This window comes from Castanea sativa, chromosome 6 (assembly GCF_040712315.1).
Source record: "Castanea sativa cultivar Marrone di Chiusa Pesio chromosome 6, ASM4071231v1".
In the NCBI taxonomy this organism is placed as follows: Eukaryota; Viridiplantae; Streptophyta; class Magnoliopsida; order Fagales; family Fagaceae; genus Castanea; species Castanea sativa.
Window position 1 is genome coordinate 8,966,597 of NC_134018.1, and position 21,320 is coordinate 8,987,916.

Genomic DNA, 21,320 nt, shown 5'->3' on the forward strand with positions numbered 1-21,320 from the left:
TCTGGACTGATAAGTGGATTCCAACCCCCGATTCCTTCAAAATTGTCAATCCTCACCCCCTTGATACTACTTGTGAGTTGGTTGCTAGCTTAATTAACCCCGATATAGGTGACTGGGACATCACCACGGTGAAGAGAATTTTCCTTCCTCGTGACATTGAGGCGATTCTAAGCATCCCAATCAGCCCCTGCCTCCCGGAGGACACGCAGATTTGGGCTTGGACTTAGAATGGACACTTCACGGTGAGAAGTGCTTATTATGTTGCTCACAAGTGGCTGATGGAAGGCAATCACAAAGCTGATAGGGGATGTACATCAAACAGCGGGAAGTTGAGAGAGTTGTGGAGGTCAATTTGGGGTATTCAGTGTCAAAACAGAGTCAAACATTTTTTGTGGAGGGCATGTAAAAACATCCTCCCTACAAATTACAACCTCAAACTTAGGAAAGTGGCCATAGAGGATAAATGTGCATTGTGTGGAAAATCTGAGTCTTCGGGTCATATTCTTTGGGGTTGCAAATTTGTGGTGGACGTGTGGAAGGAAACTAGGCTCAAGCTCCCAAGATTTCAGAACCTCCAACATGATTTTATTAATGTGGTATGGAGGTTAAGGGATGTTCGAAGTGAGCAGGATTGGGATTGTTTTGCTACCACGGCTTGGTGTCTCTGGAAAAATAGGAACTCAGTCAAATTTAAGGGCAGGTGCAAAGAATCTAAGGCTATTGCAAGGGAGGCAGAAAATCTTGTAGAGGAATTCCGTACTTTAAACTCCTCTACGAGGCAGGAAACCATTTCGAAGAGATCTTACTAGACCCCCCCCCCCCCCCCATCATTTGGTTGGTACAAGGTTAATGTCGACGGAGCAGTTTTTAAGGAGCTCAACAGCTGTGGCATTGGTGTTGTGATTAAGAATGATGAGGGCCAGATCATGGGAGCTATGAGCAAAAAGTTGGACCAGCCCTTGGGTGCTTTGGAAGTGGAAGCAAAGGCTGTGGAAGAGGGGGTATTGTTGGCCAAGGATCTCGGTCTCAGACACATCATTATTGAGGGAGATGCTCTGACGGTCATGGCAGCCCTCTCAGGCCATACCTCTCCTCCAAGCTCAATTCAACACATTATTGCAGGTGCTCAACTTTGGGCCTCAAGTTTCTCTGCGTGGAAATCAACCCATGTCCGTAGAAACTGTAACCAAGCCGCACATTTAATGGCAAGAAATGCCAAATCTATATTTGAATGTATTATTTGGGTGGAGGATACCCCCCTGTTATTGAGCTTCAAACTGCATTTGAAGTAAAATGTTTGGGTAGTTGCCCAATTTAATGAAATGTTCTTGAGTTTGTCTATCAAAAAAAAAAAAAAAAGTATCTGCTGACTTGTTCTCACGAAGCTATCACTTGGGGCATTTTAAGACCAGTTTTGGGGCACTTGTTGTGTGTGAAATTATCTTCTTTTGTTTTGGGCTTTGGGCTGTTTCCCATTTACAGACCTAGATATGGACTAGTAGCCGCTAGTCACTTCTTATGGCAGGTGTCCAGTTCCGCTAGTTATTCAAATTTTGGTCACTTTTGGGCTTTCCATCTGTCTTCAATTTCCCAACAAGTGACCTGACACGGACCAAAATTACAATAACCCGAAAAAGATCGCCAAACTCACTCTACTTCAATTCTTTCAATCTGACACTACCAGTTAGATTATTCCTCAAGATTTCTGCTGAGCCCGAAGTACTTATCTCCTGAACCAACAAATAACACAGTACTGCTAATACAGTTGAGGAACAATGTACGTATCTCCATCCAGCAGTGTTCAAAATGGACCGATAGGTATTTTGTTAACAATCCAATGTCCAATCTCATTTGCATTACAGAAAATTCAAGGTTGCAACTCAGATATGCCCAATGTGAGTTAGTGCTCAGGCAACAGTTTGAATCCAGCATAAGACACTTTTGGAGATACTCAAACAAAGCCAGAAGCCAGTCTAAGTAATACGTCCCATCTTGACAATGTAAAAAATGCATCACACAGTTGTATAGCTTGATATTTTCAAAATTCCATACATGCGCTATTACAAAAGTAAAAAAGATCTTTTCAACTGTACTTGAATAATGAAGTTAGAAGTAGAAAGAAAGAGTTAGACAGTGAAACAACATGCATCAAAGTAAACTATGATACATAATTAAAGACAGTTTCTTGTAATGCGATCTGATTCATCTTAGCTGGACTGCTGCAGGATGTAGAACCCCTCCATCCTTTATGGCTATAGTTTGAAACTACAAATGCATCCTTTGCAGTGCTTGTGACTAGACCTTTAATCTCAAATTCAATGGAAGGATTACACAGCACAGGATTGCCTACACAAGTGGCATTTAAAACAGCAATGCTGTATACTTGGATGTATATTTGAAGTGATTCCAAGACTCAAGCTTTATAATACCTTCTCTAATTTTATTGGAAATAGCATCTTCAACTTCAGATGCTATTTCCCCTTCAAAGCATCCACTTCCCGGAGTAAAAGTAAAAGAATCAAGTGCATAAGCAGTTAATATTTTCAAATGCTAAGATGCATTAGACCATGGAATGCAGACTCAGACAAATAGTGTTAGGATTAGTGCCCTTAAATTCTATTGAATGATGCTATGTATGATATTATGTATGACATGATGTATGACTTAATATTGTGTTTGATAAAGTTATTTTATTATTATCTAAAATAATGGTAACATGAATATGAGACATTATCATATAGTCCATGAGATGCATTGTATGTGATTTATGTGAAAAGTCACAGAAGATGTAAATCACAAGTTCTTTGTAAACTCAGAATTAATAGTTCGTAGTCGGTGATGAAATTGGGCATTTCATCTGCGAAGACTATAACGTGTCAATTAAGATGATTTGTCTTGATCATGGAAGTGGAAGCTTCTAGTTGATATGTTGATATGTTTTAAGAGTTAAAATATATTGAACAGGACCGCTGTGAGATTTATTATTCTCCTAAAGACTGTCAAATGAATAATAAATCTCACGACTTCTATTTGCATGAACTCTTAATCCTGAGAGAATAATGGACCTGATCATGAAGTGTAGGTTGCTTTGATATATCAGAAGTGAGACCTGAAGTGACGGTCAAAACCTCAGTATGTTGGGCAGCCACATTTAGTGTTGATGGAACATATATTCTCAAGATGGAATTCATAGTCTCTTGATGGAGATATAAAATATTCCATTGAGATAAGTTTAATGGTTCAGTTATTCAGAGAGTTAAGCCTAACCACTTTAGTAAGAAATTACTAAAGTATATATTTATGAAATTGGATTTCATAAATATATAATGAATAACTTTAAAGAATTAAACCGGGTACTCAAGGATAAGATGTAGTAATTTACAAAGTGGCAGTCTACGTTTATGACTTTGTGTTACTACGAATATTTTATGAAGGGGTTACGTGTATAATAAAGTCTTGGGATATAATTTATTAATAAGGCCTAGAGTGCAATTATATTTATATAGTGGTATTAAATATAATTAATGGTAACTTTGGACTTGTCAAGAGTTGACGGAAAAGCCCAAGGCCCATTGGAGCTAGTGTCTTATTGGTCCCTTTTGGTCTCACTCCAAGCCACACACTAAAGCCCAATTGGAAATGCCCAATAGGCCAGCCCAATTAGATAATCAGTTAGTTATAAGGGGAGAAACATACAAAATTTTTATTAGAAGAGATTAGAAAAGAAAAAGAAACGGTGTGTGAGAGAGTGTGAGACACACTTTCATTCTCCCTTTGAAAAACTGATTGAGAGACCACACATCTTGGGCGTAAAGTGGAATTGGAGTGAAGATTAAAAGTGTTCCCAAGTGCTTCTAATCTTTGTTTTGAATTTCTCCACACCAAGGTACGTTATCTTGTTCTTAAATTCTGAAATTTACATAGTGCACGTTATCAATCATGAATGAAATAGATCCTAGTTCGTTGCTTCCGCTGTGGGTTTTGTATGAGATACAAAACTAGAATTTTTCCTTCAAATAGAATAATTGAGATTAATATGCCATCAAAAAATAAAATATGATGTGTATTATCATATAACTGATCTTTTTTGAAGTTAGTATGATTCAATTGAGAACGGATCTTGACATGTTCTTTTTTTTGAGACAGACGATAGAAGATCTTGACATGTTCATAAAACTTAAAGTAAGCTCTCTTTTGGGGGGGGGGGGGGGGGGTGTTGACAACTTGAAATTGTAAGGTCTTCCTTAAATACAACTATAAATGCCAGTAACACTATGAAACTAATTTAGAGAAGAGATTTTTAACCAATAGAGGTTGATAATTTATAAATTTTACAGTTACATATGTAACAGGGTAGGAATTCACACGACATCCACATTTCAGCACAGAGAGATTGATATTTCCCTCTTAGTTATTCGGAGCTGCAATTAACCCCACTTCCATAACTTCACCCTTCACAGAAATAGCACTGCTTAATGAGAAAGTAAAGTTCAAGTTAAATTCCCTGAACACTTTTTGCTAAGAACAATGTATTTTTGCTAGTTCCATTTCATGTCAACCACTAAACAGATTTGTTTTAATAATTCACATTTACATATCATGTTATTTCCTTTTATCTTTGAAATCATCTCCTCATTCACTTTCAAGAATTTTATTTCACCTTTACATATCTTGTTATCTGATTGTTACAGATGCTTGTTTGAGATTAACTTCTGTTCTATGACTTGACTTTTTTTCTAAATCAAGCTATTTATTTTGTGAAGTGACAGTAAGTCTTCCATGAACAGACAAGATAGCATGTTAAGATTAATTGCAGATTATTGATCATCGGACCCTTTCATCACCTATATTTTTGGTAACTTGCACAACAACCACCACCATATTTCCAAATTTGGAGACAAAACTCTCAAATTACAGCATATACTGAGAGCAACAGGTAGAAATATAAGGGGTATGTTGAAGACATTGGTTGGTTGAACTTTTTGCAGATTTTTTCTTTAAATTTTAAGATACATTTGGCATGGAATTTTTATAAGATATTGTGGCTGCCTGCTATTGCTAACAACAAGAACCATGGGTATCTGTCTCACATTGTAGAGCAACATATGTTACAAATGGAGACTGTTAAATCTTTTATCTTCTGGGGCGAGTCTATTTTAACTTGCCAAAGACAAGCATTCATGTGCACAATATTCACATCTTGTTTCAAGTAATTCTCTAAACATTTATTACATGATAATTTCACGTAAGAATACATTTGTTTCAAAATGAAAATACAACATGCCCATGCATCATGTGTCATCACTTATTTGTACAAATGAGAAACAAAAATTTCAACTATAGGCGAAATTGATTACATGGAGGGAGTAGTTGGACATGGGGGAACTGGTACTTCAGTAATACCTTCTAACATCAAGACGACACTCTTCATAGAGGGGCGAAAAGCTGGTTCTTCTTAATGCACCACAGTCCCACCTTCACCATTTTCTCCAACCTCATCATATCTACCTCTTCACCAATCACAAGCTTATATAAATCTCTAGCAGCAAAGCACTTATAGGCCCAAGAAGAAAGGACAATCTCTTCTGCAGTGGATGCGTTAACATCTATGTTCTTTCTGCAACATACAATTTCCAAGAGCACAATCCCATAACTGTAAGCATCGGCCTTCACTGATATAGGGATGTTCTTATGCCATTCTGGTGCCACATACCCTCTTGTTCCTCTGACCCCTGTGAAGGTCCTTGTCTGATCTGGCATTAAGAACTTGGCCAGCCCAAAGTCAGAGATTTTAGCATTCCAACAATCATCCATCAAAATGTTTTGAGGTTTTATATCATAATGAATGATAGGGGCCTCACACTCTTCATGTAGATAAAGAATTCCTCTTGAAACATCCAATGCAATTCTCAACCTCTCATTCCAATCTGGACGCCACAGAGCCCCAAACAAAAGGTCAGCAAGGGAGCCATTGCTCATATATTCATAAACTAGAAGCCTTTTAGACTCCTCAGTGCAGAAACCCAGCAACCGAACCAAGTTCCTGTGATGGGTTCTTCCAATTGCTCGCATCTCCGCGCGAAACTCTCTTTCACCTTCTTCAACTCATTTCTCTAGTCTCTTCACTGCAACAAGTTTTTTACCTTTGTTTAGAGCACCTTTGTAAACTGCTCCAAAAGAACCTTTACCCAACTCTTCCTTAAAACCATTTGTTGCTCTTTTGAGCTCAGCATACGTGAACAATCTTAAGGTTAGCTCCTCAGGCAGGCCCAGATTTCCATTCCTTAACATCCTTTTGTAATTTAAAACTAGAATTTTGAGAATGAAACGGCCAAAGGTTGCAAGAGCTAAACATGACAATATAGTAAAACCCGAAGTTAGAAGAACAATTTGTAACTTCGCTATTTTGCTTGTGATTATGACTGTGTTAGAAACAACGGGTGGCAGTGGCTTAATTGGGTGGAGACCCACCTTCAAGAACGCCGTGTACCCGTCTTTATCTCTATTAACATATCTCAGTGGAAACTTTTGTTTCCGGCAATAATTACCATCGAAGAGTGCTGCGTCACAATTGCAGTCTTCCAAACATGAGCTGCTGCATTCTTCCATTGACATTTTTGCAGCAAAATACGGGGTGTTTATCCACATCATTTTATCCATAGTACTCATGTCATAAGAAACTGCATTTTCTTTCCCACCTCTACACCCCGCTTCTGAAAAGTGTCTCTCACAGCCAAGAGTCCTTCTATTGGGGTCTACAAAATCATGCCCAGGAAGGCAACGACAGTAGCTTTGTTCGTCATCTACTGTACAAAAGCTGTTGAAGCCACAGAAACCCTTTACCTCACATGGGCTTTCTAATGCTTTCCACAAAGGAGATACTGTGTATTTTCTACTCTCATAGTAGGTGTGAGAGTACAATCGAAAAATTCCATCAGCATCAAGAGCTGCACGATATATGGTATTGTTGTTGTTGTTGTCGAGGTTGATGCTGCTAGTGCTGGACGAATATGGATCAGGATAAATGGAATGGACGGTTTCTAAATTGGACTCGTTGACGAGGATTAAACTGCCGGAAGCATTAAGATAAAGGTGAAAATTGACACCATTTGCATAATTAGTCTCAGTACTCCAATACGCATCTAACGGGGCATCTCCACTGTTTGCTGGGTATGAAACAAGGTTTCCATCAGACTGCATCACGAGATGAAACCATCCGGTTGAGTGGTCACTCTCACTCAAACTAGAGAGCAGTTGACCTCCAGTGAACAGAGCCTGATCTCCTAAAATGGTATCAGTAGGATGATCAAAACTCTGCCAGATGAACTTGGAATCCTTGTTATAGAGCACAAAATTGCCAGAATCAAGCATGGCGGCATGAGAAACCGAGTTTGTTGTATTACTATCAATAAGGTGTTTCTGTCCTTGCTCTGTTATTAACAGAAGCTTACCATCCTTGGTAAATTCCAGCTTTGCCTTTGAGGTGACTGGTGGATCGTCATGATTTGCTGTCCACACAACAGTTTTGTTGTTCATACCAACCAACCAAATTCCAACGGAAAAGCCACTGCCTTGCTGATAGAATCCAAATGCAAATAGGTTAGCAGGCGAAAGCCATGAAGTAGGGTGAGTTGTGGGGAAAATTGAAGAGCCCATGGTTATTGGGTTAGATTGCTTTGCTTGAGCTCTTCCAACTGCAAAGGTTATGGATAGGGCAAAGAGAACAAAGGATATGGAAGCCATGGGAGGCGATGAAAGAAAAATAATACTAGTATTCGGTTCTCTAACTGTTAGGTAAGTAAGAGAGACAAAAGGAAGCTAGCTTCTTAATGCTTCACAATTGTGAAATAGATTTCTAAACATAATTTTCTTCATTAATTGTCTATGGACACTGTTAAAATAGAAAGTAGAAAACAGAGAGCACGAAATCAAAAGGATTAACATTTATACTTTGATTCATAGTAACCTCGAGAGATTGGCTAAGTGGTTTGGTTTTTTTGTTTTTGTTTTTTTTTTTTTTTTTGAGTAAAGGCTAAATGGTTCTCAAGCATATCATGAGAACTTGGTTAGAAGATCTTGGTTCAAAACCTTTGCTTGCATCTTGGGGCCATTTTCAAGGGATTCATCTTGTAATAACATGGTGTGTGCGACAGGGGCGGCATTACTCTTTGGTCAAGGGGTTCAAACCCCTTGCCTTCAAAAAGAAAAAGAAAAAGAAATATATATGTTTAATATTTTTTTGTTAGTTTAATACATTAATTCAAAAAAAAATATTTTTGCATACCATGACCTAAATTTTATGCACTCTTATTACAAGTATTTCTGTCTCTTAAGTGTTTGTGAATTGTCAGTGTCAGTCTTTATTATAAATTTTTTATTAATTATATGTGTATGAGTGTATCTAATATTGATTGTGTGCATTACTTTTTTTTTTATAATGTCATTTATGTGAATAATGACATGTACATGGATGTTTGTGTGTATAATATAAATATAATTTAATAATTAAATAATTAGAAAATAGAGAAGATTTGTTACATGAGTGTGTATAGTTATCATGTTATAATAACTTTTTGTCATAAAATTAGAAAAATTCAAGAAAAAAATTGCAAAGTTAGTGATTATTCAAGCATTTGATTAGTTAAGTAAACACGTAGTGAATTATTTTACGTATGAATGAGTGTGGTTGCGTGCATCAATAATTAATGTAGAGCCAATGAGTTGAGTTTAGTCATTAAGTTTAAATATTTTTATAAAAACAATGACAAATATATAATATTAACCGCATAAAAATAAAAATTTAGACAAACTTAGCAAAATAAAATAGTCATAGCTACTCATATTGGCAATAAATACTCATAATGAACTATCGTGTAACAATTCAAAATTTGAAAACTTGTAGAAGGAAATTGTAAAAATTCATGTATTTTTTTTTGGTCTATAACTCGATATATTTAAGTTCTGTTTTTATTAATTTTTTTAAAATTTAAATTCTTAATGACTCTCCTAAACAAAATTCTTGGAGCCGCCACTGGTGTGTGAGATAGAGGGATTGCATACATCTAAAGGAATAGTAAGATACTTGAAGGGAATATTTGGTTTGCTGTGATGTGTCATTTATGTGATGCATCATTTATGTGATGCATATTGTGATGATGTGACATTAAGATTTTTTGTTTATTTTATTTTTTCTAACATTACCATAATCTACTTCCTCCAAAAAAAAAAAAAAATTACCATAATCTAAAATTACAAAATATATCACATTACCTTAATCTCATTAATTACCTAAACAATTTAATGTTGTATTCATGTATTGAGATTACATTAATATAAGATTACAATAATGTAATATTATGGTGTAATGTAATATCATGGTGAACCAAATGCCCCTGAAAAGGTTTGATTTAGTGAGATAACCCTAAAATCAATCTAATGTATGGTATTGTGCAAAATCATGGTTTACATATTATATTTATGCTAATATTATAATAGATTCTAATATCCCTTCTCAAAATTATGGTTTACATTTTTGAAGGTGACAACAAGATTGTTTTCATTGCACTTCACAATGGAAATATGCTTAACGCTTCTTTTGGTCATTTGGTAGAAGATACTTTTTCTTTTCGCTGGCTCTCTTTAGAGCTACTATTTCTCTCATACATACAAGCAAGACAATGCAGTGTCCTTTAGATAGGAGAGCAAAGTTTTCTTTTCCTTTGTAAGTCTAGATAGATTTTGTTCCCCTAACATCAATAGTACTAGTAAATTGTCCATACGATGCAAGGATAATATTTTAATATTTTATTTAATTTTTTTTTTGGAGAATGTTGTATATATATTATAGTATATTTGTTATAAAAATCTTTGTTGTTAATGAGTTCATCCTAAGAAGTAACAATTATAAATTGCACACACGTCCATTATAATTATTTGTTCAAGTAATGAGCAATAATAATAAAAAAAATTTGGAGTAATATTTTATAATAAAAGTTGATAAAACATATTAATTCATTCCATATTATTGATCTTTATTACGTGATGTAATAAAGAGCTTCGTTGCGAAATCTTGTTTTTTTGTTTCTTTTGCGATATGGCGACACTTGTAAAGCTTATTGAGTGGTATGTTATCACCATTTATGTCTTCCTCTTCAACGTTTGAAGTTTGGCCCGTCTCTATTTGTTCAAATTTTGAGCTTTCATCATTTTTTCCTTTTGTTGCATCATTTGTGTTGATCACTAATAAATTGACACTAGAAGATTCTTAATTGGATCTTACAAAATTTGAACTTGTTGATTTGTTGTCACTAAGATTTGTGTAGGTATCTACATTTATATATAATTTCAGCATGTTATTTACATCAATCTAAATGTTATGTGACAATTTTTTTTGTAAATGTCTTTATATTTTTTTTGTTACTTTAGGAATAAAATAGCAAAAGAATTAATATAGCATATTGGATTGTGTCTTTTTTTTTTCCATACATTTTCGTGATTTGAAGGTGCATAAAAAATCTTAGCAACTATGTAATTTTCAAAATAATCCTTTAAATTGAAGCAGGAAAAAGTATTTTCTTCCTTCAGATCATGTGGGATTCATTCTTCAATATCAATCTGCATATGAGAAATTTAATATATAATATGATCAATAGTTTTACAAAATAATTTAATAATTTAAATAAGTTGTACATTATGTTTTTTTTTTTCAACAAGATATTTTGTAGATTTATTTAGGATTTTCTTAGCATCTTGATCAAATATCACAAAAATTGTTTTGTCAGTTGCATCAAAAACTTCAATTTGAATCTTGTATTTGAAGAAGTTTGCAATTGTATATATAGTAGTTATAGTGAAATGAATATGTTATAAATATTTGGAAAGTATGTAGTTAATGTGAGTGTCTCTAATCTTGGGATAGGGAGATTTATTTTTGTTTCACATTTTGCACATCAAAATGATCCTAATTGTGATTTGATATTCCTTCTACAAGGGATGCATGAAATGTAATAGCAACCCATCGTTATATCAATGTTGCTTATTATTGCAATACAATAGCAGTTCACATCTTGCAATGAACTTTGAAATTAATATGTATCATTTTTTTAATGTAAATGATGAGTATGATGTATTATTATTTTTTCATATAAATAATGAGTATAATTTGAAATGATTAACAAATCTGTTTCGTAGGATCCCATTCAGTGCATTTGATCTTTGCTATTGTCTTCATATTGTTTAAAGATAGATCTTCCTATGAAAATTTTTTTGCATGCATTTTTAGTATTTCTTGTATATAATTATGTTTTTGACCATTCCTATCATTAATTTTTTTTAAAAGAAAATATTATGTAAATGGTATTTTGTGAGATAGTATATGCTATTTATCTGATTTGTTTTGTTATTAATAAATTTAGAAATATGCACTTGTCAATTATTTTAGAAACCTCGGGAATCTCAAGATTTATATATATATATATATATATATATATATATATATATTTTTTTTTTTTTCTTGCACTTGTTGATGATAAAGAAAATTTGCATGCATAAGTCTCAAGATCTATATAGATTTTTATTGCATTGGTTGATGACAAAGAAAATTTGCAGGCATAAATTGCATAGAACATTATTAATAAACAAAAGCATGTTGAATTGAAATTGAGAAAAAGGAAGACATGTTTTCCTGAGAAAGAAATTTTCTAGAAATATCATTTACACGTGGGGGAGGAGGAAGAGAGTTTGTAAGTAAGAGTTTTAACTTTGATCTACATGTAGAAAGGGTCAGACTTGGGTTATAATATGTAAGATAATACCTAGGCTTGGGCTTTTCATAAGGTTTGGTCTATTTTAAAAAAGTGGTCCATTTTGTAAAGAATAATATTTGGTCTAATAGTCAAGAGCAGCCCATATTTTATATAATGGTACAAAAAAAGTTACTATAATCTATTGGGTAACCATTAAAAAAACTTAATCAAAAGAGGTCAAAAAGGCTAAATGCAGAATTAGAGTGCCACATGGCAGGAGCTCATTCACCCTCACATGAGGTCTATTCTTTTATATATATATTGTTTCTGATTTGTTAGCTACCAAACAAAAGCCATATGGAGCCGTTTCTAATTAAAAAAAAAAAAAAAAAAAGACAAGTCAAGGTGAAATTTTGAAGACTATTTTGAGTTTTATTTTTGTTTTTCAAATTTTATAATATAGATAGAAGACATAAGAGACGAGAAAGGAGAGAGTGGGAAGACAAAACTTACAACACTAACACTTACAAAAGAGTCTAACCTTTGTAAGTACAAGCGAGACTTATAAACCGAAGACTCACTCACTAACTGACTGATGTGGTACTTTACACCACTTATCTTTTTTTTTTTTTTTTTTAAAGATGATATAGACAGAAGATATAGGGGATGAAGAAAGTGGGAGTTGGATGACAACTATTTTGAGTTTGGTACGTAAATTTGTGAAAAAAATCATGGCCATAAATGATTGTATTAGATATATAGGCTATTTTAAAGTACCTGTTACAATAAATCCAATAAAAATGACAAAGTATTTTATAGAAATATTACTGTAAATACTTTCACTATGATTCTATCTGATTTTATAGAAATTTTCTGTACAGAATTTTGAAGGGGCTTTGCCAAAATCATCTTGTTTTAATTTTTTGATCTTTTACCCCTCATGCAAAAGTACAGGACATGAATATGTATTTTTTTCCCCTTCTAAGGCTGTGTTTCTTTCGGGTGTAAAAAGAATTCGGAAAACATTTTCCACCACTAGAGGTGTTTGGTTTGGCTGGAAAACTAAGTCAAACGGAAAATCATTTCCATTGACTGTAAAATATGAAGGCCTGAAGTGTAAAATAGATTACACTTATATTTTACCTTCAAACAATTTCCAGAAAAAAAAAAGAATCGAACTGAGAGAGAGAGAGAGAGAGAGGCCAGTCACCTGAACTCGAGATTGACTCCACTGCCCTCTGGGCCGTGCCTCTCATCGCCGATCAAAAGAAGATCGACTCCGCCGCCGATCTACCCTTTTTCTCTCTTCCTCCCTTCCTCCTTCTGCCACCCATGTCATCGATCTACCCTTTTTCTCTCTACCCATGTCGAGCAAACCACCGCAAGACGAGCGACCCATCGTGACCCAGTCGCCTCCGCCGTGCGATCTTGCCTCCGCCGCCTCTACATCAAACCCAATCGCCTCTCTCTCTTCCTTCTTCTCTCTCAATTTGACCGGATTTGATGAATTTATTTGTTTGGTTTTTTTTCTTTTGTGTTTATCTATTGAGAAATGATATTATATATTTGTTTGGAAGCTAAAAAAATGTGAGCATCAAGTAGAAAATGTGTTTTCTATAGTATTTTTAAGAACACAACCAAACACTAAAAAATATTTTTCAAATTATTTTTTAAAATTCCACAAAACACCTAAAAATATTTTCTTTTCCAAAAAATATTTTCACTTGAAAATATTTTACATTTGGAAAACATTTTACATAGAACCAAACACAACCTAATTTGTATATAAAAACAATTGGCTATTCTATTCTCGATTTCATGAATTTTTTTTGTTTTGACTTTTTTAGAAACTAGCTTATGCTATTGACGATTTCATGTATTTCTAATTTTTTTAAATGAATTTTAATATTTGAATCATGTTCTTGTTTTATTCTATTTTATAGAATTAGCTGTTGCCGATATCATGTTTTTTTGGGGGGGGGGGGGGGTTGGGGGGGTTTATTTTTAAGAATGGTCTATATTTGAACTGTAATATTTGAATTTTTTTTTTTTTTTTAGAAATCTACTCTTGCATAGAGTCTATTTTTATAAATATTTATTAAAAAATGTTACATTCATAATATTTTCACAACAAGTGAGTTCCAATTAGCTCAACTGGTAAAGTCTTCGATGGTTGAATGGGGTTCATTCCTCATTTACACTAAAAATCGATTGATGTCTTGGTCTGATGATAAAAAGCTATCATCAAGATTGGATGCCATAGTTTAAAACTCTCCAAAGAAAAAAAAAATTCATAACAAGTCTTAGGTGACAATATGCTACAGATTCTTATTTGAGCTCATCACTAATATAAAATTTTTAATTATTTTTATTGACCACTAACTGTTTGTTACATATATTTGTCATGGAATTATTGTATTTTTAGTATTATACATATTTACTAGTATTATGCTAGTGCGATGCACAACTTAATCAAGAATTATGTGCAAACTAAAGGAAATAAGAAAATTATTTTTAATTTAATTAAAATTAAATAATAAAATAGATAATTAAAATAAAGTAAGTTTTTGGTTGTATAATGAATGTATGTTGTGTAAGGTTAAGTTTTTATATTTTTTTTGAAAAAAAACTATGTAACTAATATAAAAGGGGATGCCAAAAAAAAAAAAAAAAAAAAAAAAAAAAATATATATATATATATATATATATATATAAATAAAGGGAGTTTGTATAATAATATATTAAGTTTTAAAGCTTAAGTTTTAAACCTAAATTACTAAACATTAAAAAATAAAAGTAGAGAGACTTACATGAGAATTAAAAAATATACTTACTTGTCCCATCAAAAAAAAAATAATAATAATACTTACATGAGAATAGTGGCGGACCATCACAAGGATGGAAGGAGGCCTTGCCCCCCCCCCCCCCCCAAATATTTTTAAAGAATTAATGATTTAAAAAAAAAATTATCCTAAATAGTTTGAAATTTTTAAAACAACCTTATCATTTTGACCCCCCATACTCGATAATATATATATATATATATATATATATATATATATATATATATAAGTCTAAAAATAATCACAATTTTCATTTAAATAGAAGAATAATGCTAGAGATACAAACTATTTTATAAAAAATATTACGAATTGCTGAGATAATGAGTGTTTATTGGTAAATGAAAAAGTGATATTAATGGTAAGCCTAGATAAAAATCAATAAAATGTTGGTCAAATCAACATTTTGTAAAAAAATTGTAAAATAGAATACAATCCAAATTTTTTTTTTCTTTACAGTTCTTTCCTTTTCCCACTGCTACTATAGCTTTGTATTTACAATGTAAAAGTAAAAGTTCAGTGTGACTAAACTAGATAGGAAAGAGTGAAAGAAAAATTGGAACCTTCTGTAGGCCGCTCACCCATGTACTATGCTCCTGTAAGTGTTACTTTACTTTTCATTTGCTCTCTTTTAATTTCTTTACTTTACTTTTCATTTGCTTTCTTTTTTATATTCCTTATAATACATTATTTGTTATTATAATAATCAATATATTATTTACCGTATGGCATTATAATTTATAAATGTACATGATTAGTTTGATTAAAATATACAGTATATACTACTATAGTAACATGTATTTAGCACTTCAAAAAAAAAAAACATGTATTTAGTTGTTGTTTATAGCACATATTGAGTTATGAAGTATTGTACATTACTATTTTAGATTTCATACACACAAAAAATTTATAGATGGCCCCTCCAAAGATAAATTCTTGACTCCACCACTGCATGCGAATTGATTTTTTTTAAGTGATGGAAGAGGCATCGAATTTCACCCTATCAAATATGTGAGTATAATGAAATAGAAAAGAAGAAAAAGAAATGGCAGAGTTAAATAACCTTGGAGAGGAAAAGAAAACTTGTAGCTTTCATTATAGGCATCCTTAAACTATCATTTAGCTGGAAATATTTGTATATATATTCTTTTTTTGACTGATTTTACTATTAAGAGATAGTAGAGTTTCAAGTTAAACTCTAATATAAAATCTCATCAAAGTATTCCCTATGATCTAATCTCAAGTTGTAGATATAATTGAAGATAAATATGAAAATAAAAAAACTGTTGATAACCTTATTTTTAGATAAGGATAGGTATAGCTGATATAGATTTTTGCATCAGCAAACAGTGTGATAGATGAGACCAAATTGATATAGCTGATATAGAATTATATGTTTTTATTTATTTATTTTAAATTTGCTATTTTCTTTTTAATGAAGTTATATCTTCTTTTTTGAATCATATAAATGTGTACTATGTTGTTTTTTTTTTTTTAATTAAGATTTTTTTTTTCAACTTAAGTGTGTGCTATGTTGCTAGTTTTTTTTTTAATTAAGATTTTTTTTATAAAGGATTAGATGAAGAATTTGGATTGTAATCAAATTATGATTTTCTCAACTTAAAAATTATAGAAGAAGTTAAAATCATATAAACGTGTACTATGTTGCTGGTTTTCTTTAAAATTATGATTTTTATTGAATTAGAAATTATAGGAGAAGAAAATTATATCTATTTTTTAGGAAAAAAAAAAAAACTTCTGTAATTTGGTGAAGCCACTTGGTGCAACCATGACTTTTAAGTCTAACTTTTATTATATGGTATATAATAAAAATTTGATTAGTGATTTAAATTATGTTATATATATATATATATATATGTGTGTGTGTGTGTGAACAAAACTTAGGTATAGTACTTTACCTACTGTTCCTTAGGTTCATTTTTTAAGATTCAACTATGTGACTACTTAATTAAAACATACACTTCCATCTCATGGGAAAAAATTCACATGACAGAATCTTAAGAAGGAAACCTAATCTCACTCTCGCTCTCTCTCTCTCTCTCTCTCTCTCTCTCTCTCTCTCTCTCTCTCTCTCTCTCTATATATATATATATATATATGTGTGTGTGTGTGTGTGTGTGTGTGTATAATTGGCTATGTTATTGTTTGACTATATGATGGATATGTGTAAAAAATTAATTGACCAAGTTCACATAATGTGGCACCTCTTTTTTGATAAAACATAATGTGGTACCTTGGTTAGGGATTAGGGAAACCAACATTAATGTGTGAAAAAAAAAATGTTAGCTCTATATATTGTCCAAACGACCTTTTAATCCATTCCTTCTCAATTAGTTTGGAAAAATTGGTGGTAGTCAACTTTTTATTTCAAAAAATTTGGAGCCACATGGTGCGCTAAGTAGGTAAACTTTTCAAAATGTCGTCAAATATATTTAGGGTGAGTTTGGTTGGACTTTTTGAAAAAGTACATAATGAAAAAGTTGAGTTTTCAAAAAGTTGACTTGTTCCTCAAACTTTATTAACATTCATTTGGATTTTTGTGTTCCCAGCTCTAACATGCTATGGAAAAAATGGAAAAAAGGGGGTGAGAAGTGAAATCGGTTCCCACTAAGACCGATCGGTAATAGGGTAGACTATTTCTTTGTTAGCTTAGCAACAAATTTTCTTATTTTTCTTATTCGAGAAGTTATTGGAGATTATTTTGCCAAACCCTCCTAGATTGAAGTTTTTCTCTAAAACAAAACATCCACACACGACAGGTAATTTATTTTTTCACAATTTTATTTTATTTTGTTTTATATAGGAAAAATTCAGCTACACATACACTACTACACACAAAAAATAAACTGAAATCATGACTAAAAGTCACATATTTCTAAATTGAAAATCATGACTCATTTTTTATATGTATGTAAGAGTGTGTGTATTAGCGAGTGTGTAATAAACACTAATATTTTATATATAGGATTTATATTATCACTTGACAATTTCTTTTTGCTAAAGAAAGCAAGGCTATAAATGAGTTGAACTTTTCCGAGTAATGCATGTTTGAGCTTGGCTTGTTAATAAATGTTTAGTGTTCAAGCTTGAACTCGTTAGAAAGCCCAAAAGCTTGAACTTGGCTTGGCTCGGCTTACCTTGATTCATTAGTTGAGTCAATCTTGAGTTTAATATTAAGCTAAAAATTTGAGCTCAAAATCAAGTTCAATATCCACTATCCAACACTATACATTATCAAATGCTTAAATTTTCAAAAATCAAGTAAACAAAAACAACATACTGTTCAAATCACAAAGCTAAGCTACTATAAAACAAAGTTATATAGAAATTTCAAGAAAGTTAATAAAAAAATGAGGTTAAAGATAGATTTTCTCAAACAAATCATCCAACCTACAAATCATCACAAACCACCACGAGGCGTCGATACAAAGGAAATCTCCATAAACCATCACAACAAATCACTCAACTCTGATCTGTGATCTCCAAGACGTTTCTCGTAGCCACCACGTGCTTCACCATCTCACACTAACCAAGTTGAAGCTCCACCATCTCCACGCTCCATATTGAAGCACCTTGCACCACCACCATACGGCCACACCTCTAATCTGATCAGTTCTTAAGAGAGAGAGAGGTAGCTAAATGGAGACAAAGTGAGATAGGGACAGGGAGAAGAAATAGAGATAGAGAGGGAGGGGCTCTGTTTTGAGTGGAAGGACCATACGTGGTTCACTTGGATTAAAAAAGATTGTAATGAAAGTGGTGCTTGTTCAGTTTAGAGTGTAGGGAAAATTTAATGTAATGGGTAGTGGTTTCATGTGGGATATGTATATGTGTAATGGATTTATTTATCACTAGTAAGTTATCCGTGCGATGCACATATAATGTTGTAATATTTTATGTAAGATGGTTTTAAAGAATGTTGTACATGTATTATAGCAAAATTGTTATAGAACTTTATTAAATTATTAGTAATGAGTTCATCATAAAAAGCAACAATTATAAATTGCACACATATCCATTATAATTATTCAATTGAAGTAATGAGAAAAAAAAACTTTTGAGGAACATTGTAGAATAAAAGTTGATATAGAATTTGTCTTCCTCTTTCTCCTTAATTCTAAAACAAAATACACATTCCAAACACTCACAATCAATCATATTATTTACAAAAACCACAAATCTACAATGTTCAACCTTAATATCAAAATCATAATTGCCATTGTCACTCAATATAAAATGCAAGCACCCCTTCCTTGGTTATAGCCAGCTCATACGGGTTAGGATTAGATGAGACAACAATAATAGAGCTAGGTAGGTGTCGTCGAAAGATTGAAGGTATATAATATTATTTTTGGTCTGTGTGTATTTGACATTGGATGGCCTGAAGGGCTATGGGTAGGTAAATATAAAAGGGTTGAAGTGCAAGAGGTAAAAATTGTGAATTAAATTGCAAAGAGATTTGTGTATATGCATAAGGGATGAAAAGTCTTGAAACATTGAACCAAATGAAACAAAAACTCAATATTTAATTTATTCTTATCTCTAATGTGGTACTTGAAAAATTTTAATTTTCTTTGCCATAGAATGCCCCACTTGGCAAAATCTCATACTTTCTGACATGAAGTTTCTGCTTTTATATATATTATCAGAGAAACAGAGAAAACACAGAGAAGCTTCTGGAAAAGAAATCTGTATATTACTCAATGAATCAATACAAAAAGAAAACATATATATATATATATATATATATATATATATATATATATATATATATATATACACATTAGAGACCCTCCAATAATAATAAACTAACTGACTAACCAACTACTACACATGCAGATCACATGCCTATTACTAAATAACTATATACAACTCTAAACTACATGCCGTTTATACAGCTATACAATCAGTAATGTCGTTCTGCTCTCTTGTACTTTTCTTCATTGCTTTATCCTTGCTTCTATCAATCTTTTGGCTATCTTGACACCCCTTTCAAGTGGAAGAGGGGCATGTATGTTGACCATGTTCAACTTGGACACCAGTAACGAGAATTGTTGAGCATTTAAGGCCTTTGTTAATAAATCTACAATTTGTGAGTTGGTTCTAACATGAAGCAACCTGATGTACCTTTCCAACACCTTATCTCTTACAAGATGACAATCTATCTCAATGTGCTTTGTTCTTTCATGAAAAATAGGATTTGCGGCAATGTGAAGGGCTGCCTGACTGCCACAAAACAATAAAGCTGCTCTGGAATGCTTTATCTGAATGTCATTAAGCAAATACAGAAGCCAAATGATTTCACACACAACTACTGCCATTGATCTATACTCTGATTTCGTTGAAGATCGAGATACTGTCTGTTGCTCTTTTGACTTCCATGAAATCAAAGAGTCACCAAGGAAAACACAAAACCCGGTTACTAACCTTCTAGTAACAGGGCAGGAGGCCCAATCCACATCTGCAAAGGCCTTCAAATGCAAATCTGACTTGCTTGAGAAAAATAGACCTTGCCTTGGTGTGCCCTTGAGATATTGTAGGACTTTGTTAGCTGCATGTAAGTGTGGTTCTCTAGCATGTGCCATGAATTGGCTCAATGTGTGTACTGCAAATGTTATATCAGGCCTGGTTATAGTTAGGTACAATAATCTCCCTACTAATCTTCTATATGAACTAGGATTTTTCAATTCGTTCCCTTCATACTTGCTAATTTTGAGATTTTGATCCATTGGTATTCTTGTTGGCTTGTAACCTGTCATACCAGCATCACTCAACACTTCAAGGGTGTACTTCCTTTGGCACAAATTGATGCCATCTGCAATCCATGCCACCTCAAGACCCAAGAAGAACTTTAGATCTCCTAAGTCCTTTAACTTGAATTTTTGATCTAGTAAAACTTTCAATTCATCCACTGCATGCTTATTATCACTAGCAATTAATATATCATCAACATACACCAATAGAGCAATAAAAGAAGTAGAATTCTTTTTAGTGAATAAAGAATAATCAACCTAGGACTGTGTAAATCCTAAAAGAAGTAAGGCATTGGAAAATTTTGCAAACCATTGTCTTGAAGCTTGCTTAAGTCCATATAGAGACTTAGTAAGCTTACATACCAGCCCCCCCCCCCCCCCTTGCTGTGGAAGCCTAGTGGTAAATCCATATAGACCTCCTCCTTCAAATCACCATGGAGGAAGGCATTGTTGACATCAAGTTGACAAAGGTACCAACCTTGCATAGCAGCCACAACAAGAAGGCATTTGACAAAAACTAGCTTTGCAACAGGGGAAAAAGTCTCAAGATAGTCAAGGCCTTCCTTTTGGGTGAAGCGGATTTATACCTTTCCACAGTCCCATCAGACTTATACTTCATCTTATACACCCATTTGCATCCAATGGTTCTCTTATGAGGTGGAAGAGGGGTAAGAGACCAAGTGTTGTTAGCTTTAAAAGCAGAAATCTCAGATGCCATAGCTTCTCTCCACTTGGGATCCTGAATTGCTTGATGATAGAATTTGGGCTCCATAATGGAGGAAATCACATTACAGAAATGGGAGTGTCTAGCAAACAATCTATGAGATGACAAATGAGCAGACAAAAAGGCAGTACTAGAGGAGACAAAATTTTGAGAAACCTGAGACACCTAGTTACATTGATAAGCCTGCAAATAGGTAGGTTTATGACAAATCCTAGTGGATTTTCTAAGAGGAGGTGCA

The 21,320-nt window shown here is 33.1% G+C and overlaps 1 protein-coding gene and 1 pseudogene across 1 annotated transcript; one reads left to right on the forward strand and one right to left on the reverse strand.

Annotated features, from left to right (window-relative positions):
- The first annotated feature begins 278 nt into the window (after positions 1–278).
- Positions 279–1,292, forward strand: LOC142639391 (uncharacterized). Its single transcript, XM_075813580.1, has 2 exons — positions 279–756; positions 865–1,292. Exons 1-2 carry the CDS (start codon positions 279–281, stop codon positions 1,290–1,292), a joined length of 906 nt encoding a protein of 301 aa, XP_075669695.1.
- A 4,061-nt stretch (positions 1,293–5,353) lies between these two features.
- LOC142638084 (G-type lectin S-receptor-like serine/threonine-protein kinase LECRK3) lies at positions 5,354–7,758 on the reverse strand (annotated as a pseudogene).
- Between the last annotated feature and the right edge of the window lie 13,562 nt (positions 7,759–21,320).

What these genes read in the sequence shown, in the direction of transcription:
- LOC142639391 (XM_075813580.1), top strand. Translation starts at nt 279, where the DNA reads ATGGAAGGCAATCACAAAGCTGATAGGGGATGTACATCAAACAGCGGG. An exon ending in AAATCTTGTAGAGGAATTCC is followed by an intron (nt 757 to 864) that starts GTACTTTAAACT and finishes TCGACGGAGCAG; the next exon opens with TTTTTAAGGAGCTCAACAGC.